This window comes from Tursiops truncatus, chromosome 11 (assembly GCF_011762595.2).
Source record: "Tursiops truncatus isolate mTurTru1 chromosome 11, mTurTru1.mat.Y, whole genome shotgun sequence".
Classification (NCBI taxonomy): Eukaryota; Metazoa; Chordata; class Mammalia; order Artiodactyla; family Delphinidae; genus Tursiops; species Tursiops truncatus.
In genome coordinates, this window is record NC_047044.1 from 16,746,326 (window position 1) to 16,759,029 (window position 12,704).

General features: G+C 42.6%; 1 protein-coding gene across 2 annotated transcripts in view; it reads right to left on the bottom strand.

The window, feature by feature from the left end:
• C11H12orf75 (chromosome 11 C12orf75 homolog) overlaps window positions 1-9,869 on the bottom strand; it is a 37,698-nt gene extending 27,829 nt beyond the window's left edge. The window contains exon 1 of one of the 2 annotated variants that reach the window (XM_073788242.1): window positions 9,570-9,869. In XM_073788242.1, coding sequence (XP_073644343.1) covers window positions 9,570-9,615 — 46 coding nt within the window. In that variant the 5' untranslated portion in view covers window positions 9,616-9,869. The remainder of the gene's footprint in view (window positions 1-9,569) is intronic. The other variant, XM_004325655.3, reaches the window with a different exon arrangement.
• Window positions 9,870-12,704: the final 2,835 nt, after the last annotated feature.

Genomic DNA, 12,704 nt, shown 5'->3' on the forward strand with positions numbered 1-12,704 from the left:
CATGGCACGTTGGATTCGCCGACCAGGGATCGAACCTGTGCTCCCCGCAGTGGGAGCGTGGAGTCTTAACCACTGGACCGCCAGGGAAGTCTATACCTTTTATCAACACTTTCATCAAAAGATTTTAAAATTGTATTTATGATTCTCCAAGTCAAAAGCCTCAGTCACTTAAAAATGCATAGCAAATTCAATTTATTTTAAACATTTAAAAAACTTAATCTGATATTGAGGAGTCATAGAAAGATATTTGATCTTTGTTCCCCATTCCTGGCACAGAGCTTCTAGAAACCTTGGAATTTCCTGAGAGAGAGGGGTGATAGGAACCTCTTTCATTCCAATGAGGAGACTCTTGGCAGCCCCTACACAGCTTCAGGACGGGAGCTGGTCACCAGAAAAGGCAAGGCTTGATTAGAAGCTTGGAACTTTCAGCCCCATTCCCTGTCCTCCTGGGAAAAGAGAGGGGCTGGAGATTAAGTCAATCAGCAATGGCCAATGATTTGAACAGTCATGCCTATGTAGTGAAACCTCCATAAAAACCCCTGTAAGGGGCTTCCCTGGTGGCGCAGCGGTCGGGGGTCCGCCTGCCGATGCAGGGGACGTGGGTTCATGCCCCGGTCCGGGAAGATCCCACATGCCGCGGAGCGGCTCGGCCCGTGAGCCATGGCCGCTGAGCCTGCGCATCCGGAGCCTGTGCTCCGCAACGGGAGAGGCCACAACAGTGAGAGGCCCACGTACCGCAAAAACAAACAAACAAAAAAACCCTATAAGGACAGGGTTCTGAGTTGAACACATCCATGTGCCAGGAGGGGGAAGCCCCCAACTCCATGGAGACAGAGACCCCCTGCCCCTGAGACCCTTAACATGTCCCCTGTACCTCTTCATCTGGCTGTTCATTTGTGTCCTTTATAAGAAACTGGTATGTTTAAACCAGTAAGAAAAGTGCCTTCCTGAACTCTGTGAGGCATTCTAGCAAATTGTCAAATCTGAGGAGGGGGGCTGTGAGAACCCCCAAATTTGCTGCCAAGTCAGATGGCAATGCAAGTAAGCTGGGGACCTGATCCTTGCTACTGGCATCTGAGGTGAGACCATCTCGGGGAACTGAGCCCTCAAACCTGTGGTGACAGACGCTAACTCTGGGTAGGAGCATCAGAATTGAACTGGATGGTAGGACAGCCCAGTTGGTGTACGAGAACTGGAGAAGTGGATAGCATCTGGAGGGAATAAACCTCTCAGATATTCTTCATGTTTTACAAAAATCAGGTACCCCCATAAAAATCGGGTACCCCCTGAACAACCTTGAAATGCTTTATGAATCACACCAAGATTAAGTTGCACTGTATTTGCTTCAGCAAATAATTATTTATGCTCCAGGTATAGTTTGTAAACTATATTTTCTTATTTTATCCCATTCCCAGAACAAGTGCAGAAAAAGCCTTGTGTATTAGTTCCACAGCGCTGCTGTAACGAATCACCCCTAGTTGGGTGGCTTAAATCAACAGAAATACGTGCTCTCAGAATTCTGGAGGCCAGAAGTACAAAATCAAGGTGTCAGGAGTTCCCAACTACCTACAGAGGCTCCGGGGAAGAATCCGTTCTAGGCCTCTTAGCATCTGGTGGCAGTAGGCCCTCCTTGGCATTATTTGGCTTGTGGCCACATAGTGCGTTTTCTGTTCTACACCTGTCCTCACACCACCTTCTCTCTGTATCTCTGTCTTCTCCTCGTCTGTCTCTTATAAGGAAACTTATCACTGGATTTAGGGCCTACCCAGACAACCTAGGATGATGTCCTCATCTCAAAATTCTTCGTTTAATTATACCTGCAAAGACCCTTTTTCGAAACAAGATAGCATTCACACATTCCAGGGATTAGGATGCGAACATATCTTTTTAGAGGTCACCATTCAACCCACTATACCTTCTCATCCCTGGCCTCCTCCACCTCTCCAAAAACAGAAATTCCCTTTTGAAAAGAAATACATAGCAAAATTAATCTTGGGGGAGAATTAAGTTTAATATGACATATCATACATTCTGCAAACACAGACAAAATTTTACTCCTTGTGCATGAGAAAGCCAGCTGCAAGATACTACATCAGTTCAGTGATATTAAGTAGATATTTATAACACCTTGGTTCCTATAGACAGATGTTCCTTTGTAATCTAATCAGTCTTATAAGTTAAAAAGATTGAGCTGTACTGCCCAGTATGTTTTCAATATTGTTCAGTCATACGTTTATTGTTATGAGTTTCCTTACATGTGCCAAATTCTAATATAAAGAAAATATTTCTCTCTTTTAAAAGGTCACATACATCTGTCTATTAGAGAATATAGTCTATTAATGCCTTTTTCATCACTGTTCTCTATGCACTTTATAGCTTTCATGTAACATACTGGAAATATTCACAAGTAAATGAATTGCTAAATTACATATTAAATCATGTCTCTTTGTTCAGACTGAGTAGTGATAATTTAAACACACACACCAAAAAATAAAACTATGTATATGAAGAATTTCTAAAAGGTACTAAAGATTTACAAATCACTCTTCTTTCAGCATAAATCATCAGAAATATAAATGATTATGGCTCTCATGGGAAATAATAAAAATATGCAGAAACATTTTACTCTTTATTTGTTTTATAAAAGAAAAACGTCCCTCTGAGAACTGTATAAACATAACTACAGAAAAATAAACAGAGTTCCCTCTAATTTTGACAGCTTGCTACGTCTCCTCTGACCCATAATAGTTCTAAAACTATGTCATAGTCTCAATTTGGCCCAAAGAAGGAGAACAACAGCTCTTTAGTTCATCTAAAGCAGTGTTTATTTTTTAATAAGCCAATAAGAGATACAGATTCATTAGTCATTTCTTCAGTAATGCAGAAAAAAATTCAGGTCAACGTGTCCTAGAAATATAATTTTTTCAAAGTATAGTTGCTTTACAATATTATATTTCAGGTGTAGAACATAGGAGTCAATATTTTTATAGATTATGCACCAAACTTATTAAAATATTATTGACTATATTCCTTGTGCTGTACCTTACATCCCTGTGACTTACTTATTTTATAATTGGTAGTTTGTACCTCTTAATCCCCTTCATCTATTTCACCCATAACTCCACCCCCAACCCCTGGCAGCCACTAGTTTGTTTTCTGTATCTGTGAATCTGTCTCTGTTTTGTTATAGTTATTCATTTGTTTCATTTTTTAGATTCAACATGTAAGTGATAACATAGAGTATTTGTCATTTTCTGTCTGACTTATTTTACTCAGCATAATACCCTCTAGGTCCATCCATGTTACTGCAAATACAATTATGTTAATGAACGTGGAAGCTCTTACAGAAAATCTCTTTGCTTACAGGTTGTCCTTGCTGGGTAGCTATGCTTTCAGCAGGTAAAAATTAATAAATAAAGGTAGTCATATAAGTACAGACATAAAGTAACACATTGACAGTTAGCTGCTATAATTTAAGCCATGTCTAGATTGAGCTGTAAGTGGCTCAGGGCAGAACTTGGGTAATTCACTTGGGTCACCTTCGTGAACCATTCACATGGTTGCAACATCGATTCTGGGGAGTTGGAACAAGTGAACCTCCTGATTCTGCTGCATCAGCGGTAACTGTCTGAGCACAGGCGTTTCCACACCCCTCATCATTCACATCACGTCAAACGCGGTACACCCAAGAGTATATGGGTCGCCTGCATCCTCTTACCTTCCTTTAGAGGAAGTAACATCTCCCAGTCGCCCAGGCTTTAACAGTTTGGGTTCATTTTTCCTTCTCCCTTCCCCTTCCTCCCTCACATGGAACCCATCCTCAGCCTAGCTGGCTTCCAGGGGTCCCTGACATCAATGCCTCCATCACTCACCGACGGCCCTCTCACTTCACTCACTCCTGACAACAGCGTTAAATTATGTCACTCTACATGCTCGCTCTTTCCTTCTATACCAGTCATGAATGTCTTTCCCTATATTAATAATAAATAGCATATTGAGTACTTACATGAGGCACTGCTCTAAGCACTTTACATATATTAACTCATTTAATCTTGAGTAGGTTCTATAACTACTCTCCCATTTTACAGCTGAGGAAACTAAGGTACAGACAGTTTAAGCAAGTGGCCCAAGGTCATGCAGCTGATAAATGATGAAAGCAGGATTCAAACTAGGATTTTTTGGCTCCGGTGCCTCCTCTCAATTCTGAGGCCTTCCTGCCTCTCTGTCCTCCTCACCCCCATCCTAACTGTTCTTACTTCCAACACCCTGCAACCAACATGAACTACTAACCCAGTCAGGCCTGACTTCTCACTGCCCTGAAATGCACCGAACCCATTTCTGTCCCTATGTTTTCATACGGCTCTAAAAATGCCCTCCCTTCTGTTTTCTGCTTATTCAAATCCTACCTATTCTTCAAAGTCAAATCGAGTCCCACCTCCTCCAAGCAGGCTTCCCTGATTGCTTAAGGTTTTATTTCATTCCCTCCAGTGTTACATCAGTCACAGGGCACATGATGAAAATTTAGGACTCAATTTTACAACTTCTTTGTTTCCCCAATATAGTTATTTATTCAACAAAAGAAAAAATTTTAAGACCCTAAAAATTCCATTGAAAGTTTGGATATTGGTCTAGAGGCTGAGGGTCCAGCTGTGAACAAGATGTGCGAGGCTCTCATGAGGCCTACCTTTGGGGAAGGGGAACAAAAAAGACAGTAAATAAATTAACAAAATATCAGCTCTCCAGCAAAGAGTGTTTCAAACAGATAGAAAACAAGAGTGAGTTCAGCATAAAGAACAGAAAGAAGGATGGTGGGGCTGGGACCTAAGTGAGCTGGGGGGAAGTAGCACAAGATATTAATGACTTCTTTGATGATATCAGCAAAATTTTATATTATTCCCCCCCCCCACATGGCCTGGACTAATACTGAGCATGGTGGAAGAATTTTAATACTACCAAACCATTTACAGATGTAGATTAAGGCCGGACCATACAGCTACAGCAAAAGAAGAGAATGCAATTACCTATCTAATTGAGGATAAGGAGATAACTAACCTAAGTAATTGGACTCAAAAGAATTAGAGTAACTCCCTGGGTACACTGATAAAATAGGATAAAGAACTGGTAAATTCCTCCTCCACGCCTTCTCAGACTATTAGTATATAAATAACAGAAGAACCATTATAGAAACATTCTAGTAGTAAGCTATGGTCAGATAGCTGCCAGTTACACATCTCTGGTAGAAAACCCACAGCTCACCAATTCAATCAGCTACCATGAGCAGAACACTTCTGAAATGACTCTGCCCTGCAAAAAGCTTCTACAGCCTGCAAAATAGCCTGCATCGAGATAGGCTCTTGTAGATATCTGGAACCGTCCAAACTTTGAAGGGATTTTCTGGTTCACATAAAATAGGATTTTCTGGTTTACATTACAGACTTGCTCAACAATCTACATGTATGACTGTATACAGGAAACGACTGACCTGCTGGGGATCATCAGTTCACATGCAAGGGTGTTCATGTCTCGGCCTAATTAGAGAATACATTCAAGGGAAAACAAATGGATAGAGAATCTGATTGCTGAGTGAGAGAGTGGTGGGGACGGAGAGCAGAGAAAAACACACAGAAAGCAAAAGCTCCCTGCCCTATAGCAAACGCAACTCCTTAAAAATGGACTCTTTATGTCAGAAAGAGAAAGATAAATACCATATGATATCACTTATATGTGGAATCTAAAATATGACACAAATGAACCTACCTATGAAACAGAAACAGACTCACAGACATAGAGAACAGACTTGTGGTTGCCAAGGCGGAGGGAGGGTGAGAGAGGGATAGAGTGGGCATTTGGGGTTAGCAGATACAAACTATTATATATAGGATGGATAAATAACAAGGTCCTACTGTATAGCACAAAGAACTATATTTAATATCCTGAGATAAACCATAATGGAAAAGAATATAAAAAAGTATATATATGTATAACTGAATCACTTTGCTGTACAGCAGAAATTAACAAAATGTTATAAATCTACTATACTTCAATTTTTAAAAATGGACTCTTTAACCCAGATGTTTCTCTACAGTTTAGGGTCTAGACTCTACACTATGCAGGAAAAATGTACTGAGTCTTCAATGAATGGAAAATACAAGAAGTCCTTGTACAATTCTAAGTTGGGAAAAATCAAATTCCTACATTGAGAGGGTGATCTTATGAAAACATTAGAATGGAGAGAGCGCTTGTGTAAGCAGAACGGTTCTCATGATCCCATCTACACTGAAGCACTGATAGCTTGACTCCTCCCCAAAGATTTCTCCGATTAAACTAGCATCTTATTCAACATCTCCTGGGCATTTGGACGTTCGATGTATATTCTACTACACCTTGCTTTGCAACTGTTCTCAAATGGTTAACCCTCCTACCTAGACAATCAGCTTCTTAAGAGGGGGAAAGTTTGATTTCATTCTACAATCATCCCTTGCTGGCTGCCCCTACCCTTGCCCTAAAATTTCCTAAAAGGGTACAAAGCTTTGCACATAGAGTTAGAAATCTACTATAAAGGAAACCTAACCTGAATTATCTAGGGACTGAATGATCTGATTCCTTCTGGCCATTTGACCATTGTACTGTACTTTAGTTTTTCCACATGTTGGACATACAGAATCAAATTTACTCAAGTACACCGCTAAATATCAATTTGTCATAGAAACCAATTTCACCAGACAAAAGCCAAGAAAAGCAGTTGTCCAAATAGCTCAGGGAAAACAGAAACAATTATCTGGTTTTACCTGAATTGCTTAGGTAGTAAAACAGGGCTTACAATGGAGATTTCAGGTTGGGGGCATCATTATAAAGTGCAAATGCATCCTCTGAAAGTAGATTTGCCATGTTCTTATAGAAAAATATTCAAGGAAAACCATCTCACCTTCAACATTGTAGTTTCTACTACTATATAATAATTACAGTACAGAGTACAAAAAAGTAAAATGAAATGCCCACAGTAACACAGCCAGCACAGTGCCAGTGTCAAGCTTGAGCCTCACTCTCCAGACTCAAGTTCAGCACCTGCCCACCATCTTTCTCTGAACTGTTTTCTTAACCTTCCATCTCTCCTCCTTTCTGAAACAGAAGTCCTACCACCAGCTGATAGAAAATTTCAAAATAACAATGAACAAATCCCGAAGCTAGCCAGCTGGACTCCCTAGCAGAGAAATGTTCGGGGGGTGACTTCTCAGAGACAAGGGCAGAGCCATCAAAGAAGTGATGCAACAACTCCCAACTCAAATGTTTTCTCCTCCTTCATGTTTTACAGTCTGCCCTCGGCATCTTGCTCTTCTCTGAACATACAGTAATTTTTAGCAAAGAGCGAGCTTGAGGAGAGAACAGCATGCTCTTACAGGAGCTGTCCTTCGTGAACAAAAGTGAGGCTACTCATCAAGAAGAAATGCACTTGGAATGTTTTTTTTCAATATAACTGTATTTCCCTTTACATAATAAGGGATGTGCTCCTGGGGTGGGGGGGGGGAAGGTCAACCAAATATTTGTAAAGAGCATTATATTTTCTCTGTTTGTTACATTACCACTGCAGAGCTCCCTTATCATCATTCTGGTTTAGCAGTGGAACTCCTCCCTCTATCCCCAAACCTGACAAGCAGTTCATTAATAAACAAAAATGTAAATGAAGTAAACTAGCTCCACTTTAAAGGAAATCTGTTACAAATCCTTCCTATGATTTCCTTTTTTGTGTATTGTGGTTAATGGTTCTTAACCTTTTTAAAAGTAGGGTGAACATGCAGTGGAAGGCATAGGGCCACAGTGCATGTTAGATCGAGAGATATACACTTGACACTTGAAAAGCGCAGGGGTTAGGGGCCTCAACCCTCCACAGAGTTGAAAATCCGAGTATAACTTATGGTCAGCCCTCTATATCCGCAGTTCCACATCCTCGGATTCAAATGACCAAAGAGCGTGTAGTACTTTAGTATTTACTATTGAAAACTATCCGTGTATAAGTGGACCTGTACAGTTCAACCTCATGTTGCTCAAGAGTCAATTGTAATTCCTGGTGCAGGAAATGGCCTTGACACTGTTCCAGGTTTCCACGCAGAGCTCTCTGGCCACTCTCAAGTTAGAATCCTGTCCTTGCCTTAAGGCACTAACTAAGCTAACTAACCTATGTCACTGTTACAGGAATTGAAAAATGTGTTCCCCAGTGGCTCTCTGCCTATCACAAGATTGAGAATTTAATTCGCGATGGTAAATGTTACCTGCAAGAGATAAACTTTTCAATGAATTATTACCTGGCTTCATTCAAAGCTCTAGGACTAGAATCCCACATATTGTAGCACCGTTTCTTAAAATATTCCATTTGTGTGGTCACTGACAGCCAAAGAGGAATAACAAACTTGGCAATTAAATGAGCAGATTTCCATATCTGATCCCATACGTGAACATCAAAATAAACTTTAAATAAATGAAAAAGGCTTAAATTTTAAACTACATCTTCCAGGAGGTCTGGGTTAAGGGAAGTGACAGACCCAAGGTCACAAAGTCATTGACAGGGCATCCATGCCCGCCTAGGAAAATACTGCAGCATCAGAGTGCTGTTCCCATTTGCTGGCTAGGATGGAATGTGGCATCTGATTGATCTCAACTGGATGAGATATGAGTTCTTTATCCAAAAGACACCAAAATAGGTCAGCAGATATTACTCAAAACAGATCCAGACTCGTAAATCAGTAGACACTAGCTGGATCAAAGAGAACGGTTGAGTTTTGGAATAAGTCACTCGATACAAAGCCTGGCTGACTGCGTAAATCTGTAAAAGACTTCCCCTGCCAATCAACAAAATGAAGAGGTGTAAACAAAACTTTCAATATTTTTTTATTTTTTTAATGAAAAATATACGAACAGATCACTGCTAATATTAAAGCTCTGTCACACATATTCTAAAGCATCCTCAATACTGCAGGTTCTCAGAGAAATCGTACAAGCAGCCCAGCGGGTCTTAAGCATCAAGACAGACTCGGATGAATTTTTAGAGCCCTGTTTGCAGTTCTTCCCAACGCACTAGCAGCCCCCTCCCCCCAAAAAAGTCCTGAATTGTTCTGCTGCACTTTTCCAGGTGCAGCCTCTGGGTTCCGAGGGGCTGGGGGCGAGGCCTGCGGGAGCGACTGCGGGACGAGGGGGTGCGGACGCCGGCCACGAGTAGGAACCCTCTCTCCCAGGAGGGTTCCGGGTCTACGCGCTGCAGGGGAGCCCCGCCGCCAGGACTCCCCGCGCTCCCTCCGCAGGATCGCTCTGCAGGCTCGCCTCGTCCCGGCGCGACCGCCCCCCGCACAGGGGGGACATGCCCTGCTTTCGGTCTTTCCAAAACCGGACAGTCTGCACCTGTCCCGAAAATGGGGGACGGGGAGAGGGGGCTGCTCGCCCGCCCTGCCCGAGGTCCCTGCATCCTTCCTTCTCGCCGCCTCTCTCCTGGCCTCTCCCGCAGAGGTGGCCCGCCCTGCAGAGCTCCCCACAGCCCCCGAGTCGCCGTCACCGCGCCCCCAGCCGCCCGCCGCGCTCACCTTGGCCCGCGCCCGCGCTGGTGGCGGTGGAGTTCCCGCAGCCCATCGCGCCGCCGTCCAGGGAAGCCGCGCTCGGAAGCTGGCAGCCGCAGATCCTGGGGGCGGAGACGGAGGCGGAGGGCGTCGCGCCCCTAGCGGGAGGCCGGCAGGAAACACACTGGGCGGAGGGGCGCGCGGGGACAGCCCCCTCCAGCTACCGACGGGCGCAAACCTGGGCACCGCAGGCTTGGGCGGGCCGGGACGGAAACCACCGGGCAACCCTCGCCCCCGCCGCGCCCGGCTCTGGGACCCAGCAGGACCAACCCGTCACCTGGGCAACCGCGGCGCCGGCCAATCCGCAGCCTCCTGCGGGCTCCCCGGCTGGGCATTGGTCGTCGTTAAGAGGGGGCGGGAGTTTAAAGTAGGTTGGGGCGAGGGCGGGGCCGAGGGGCGTTGCCGGTGCAGGCTGGAGGGTGAGGCTGGACGGCAGAGGATGCCCACCTGCTTGCCTTCCACATCCTCTTTGCCTTTTCTTCCTTTTCGCCACTTCCCCTCCCTGCTCCAGGATGTGGGGAGGAGAGGAAGGGTCAGGAAACAGCTGTTTTGAGCACGGTGGGCGCCCAAAATATGTTACAGACTGAAGCCAACACTGAAATCCATTTCTGCTCTAACAGAAAACCAATGCAACTCTGTTCCCCCATCCACAGTTGCAACATAAGTCTTCCCCATGTTGGTCATATTAACCTACTCGACTTTAAAATGGATATCTGCCACAATTGTGATGATCTGGATCCAGAACCTTGAGGCAGGAGATAGGTGGGCCCCAGGCTGAGCAGCTGGAATCTGTGCCCTGTGGACAGATACTCCAAGATAAAGATAATGGCAGGAGCAAAGATGAGCTGAGTCCTGCTTGGATAGAAGATAAAGAGACCACATATTTCTCATTCTTTTTTTTTTTTTTTTTTGAATTTTATTTTATATATTTTTTTATACAGCAGGTTCTTATTAGTTATCCATTTTATACATATTAGTGTATATATGTCAATCCCAATCTCCCAATTCATCACACCACCACCCCCGCCCCCCGCCGCTTTCCCGCCTTGGTGTCCATACGTTTATTCTCTACATTTGTGTCTCAATTTCTGCCCTGCAAACCGGTTCATCTGTACCATTTTTCTAGGTTCCATATATATGCGTTAATATACGATATTTGTTTTTCTCTTTCTCACTTACCTCACTCTGTATGACAGTCTCTAGATCCATCCATGTCTCAGCAAATGACCCAATTTCGTTCCTTTTTATGGCTGAGTCATATTCCATTGAATATATATACCACCACTTCTTTATCCATTCGTCTGTCGATGGGCATTTAGGTTGCTTCCATGACCTGGCTATTGTAAATAGTGCTGCAATGAACATTGGGGTGCATGTGTCTTTTTGAATTATGGTTTTCTCTGGGTATATGCCCAGTAGTGGGATTCCTGGATCATATGGTAATTCTATTTTTAGTTTTTTAAGAAACCTCCATACTGTTCTCCGTAGTGGCTGTATCAGTTTACATTCCACCAACAGTGCAAGAGGGTTCCTTTTTCTCCACACCTTCTCCAGCATTTGTTGCTTGTAGATTTTCTGATGAAGCCCATTCTAACTGGTGTGAGGTGATACCTCATTGTAGTTTTGATTTGCATTTCTCTAATAATTAGTGATGCTGAGCAGCTTTTCATGTGCTTCTTGGCCATCTGTGTGTCTTCTTTGGAGAAACGTCTATTTAGGTCTTCTTCCCATTGTTGGATTGGGTTGTTTTTTCTTTTAATATTGAGCTGCATGAGCTGTTTATATATTTTGGAGATTAATCCTTTGTCCGTTGATTCGTTTGCAAATGTTTTCTCCCATTCTGAGGGTTGTCTTTTCGTCTTGTTTATGGTTTCCTTTGCTGTGCAAAAGATTTTGTTTCCTTAGGTCCCATTTGTTTATTTTTGTTTTTATTTCCATTACTCTAGGAGGTGGATCAAAAAAGATCTTGCTGTGATTTACGTCAAAGAGTGTTTTTCCTATGTTTTCCTCTAAGAGTTTTATAGTGTCCAGTCTTACATTTAGGTCTCTAATCCATTTTGAATTTATTTTTGTGTATGGTGTTAGGAAGTGTTCTACTTTCATTCTTTTACATGTAGCTGTCCAGTTTTCCCAGCACCACTTATTGAAGAGACTGTCTTTTCTCCATTGTATATCCTTGCCTACTCTGTCATAGATTAGTTGACGATAGGTGCATGGGTTTATCTCTGGGCTTTCTATCTTGTTCCATTGATCTATCTTTCTGTTTTTGTGCCAGTACCATATTGTCTTGATTACTGTAGCTTTGTAGTATAGTCTGAAGTCAGGGAGTCTGATTACTCCAGCTCCATTTTTTTCCCTCAAGACTGCTTTGGCTATTCGAGGTCTCTTGTGTCTCCATACAAATTTTAAGATTTTTTTGTTCTAGTTCTGTAAAAAATGCCATTGGTAACTTGATAGGTATTGCATTGAATCTGTAGATTGCTTTGGGTAGTATAGTCATTTCCACAATATTGATTCTTCCAATCCAAGAACACGGTATATCTCTCCATATGTTTGTATCATCTTTAATTTCTTTCATCAGTGTCTTATAGTTTTCAGCATACAGGTCTTTTGTCTCCCTAGGTAGGTTTATTCCTAGGTATTTTATTCTTTTTGTTGCAGTGGTAAATGGGAGTGTTTCTTAATTTCTCTTTCAGATTTTTCATCATTAGTGTATAGGAATGCAAGAGATTTCTGTGCATTAATTTTGTATCCTGCTACTTTACCAAATTCATTGATTAGTTCTAGCGGTTTTCTGGTAGAGTCTTTAGGAATCTCTATTTATAGTATCATGTCATCTGCAAACAGTGACAGTTTTACTTCTTATTTTCCAAGTTGTATTCTTTTATATCTTTTTCTTCTCTGATTCCTGTGACTAGGACTTCCAAAACTATGTTGATAATAGTGGTGAGAGTGGACATCCTTGTCTTGTTCCTGATCTTACAGGAAATGCTTTCAGTTTTTCACCATTGAGAATGATGTTTGCTGTGGGTTTCTCGTATATGGCCTTTATTATGTTGAGTTAGGTTCCCTCTGTGCCCACTTTCTGGAGAGTTTTTATCA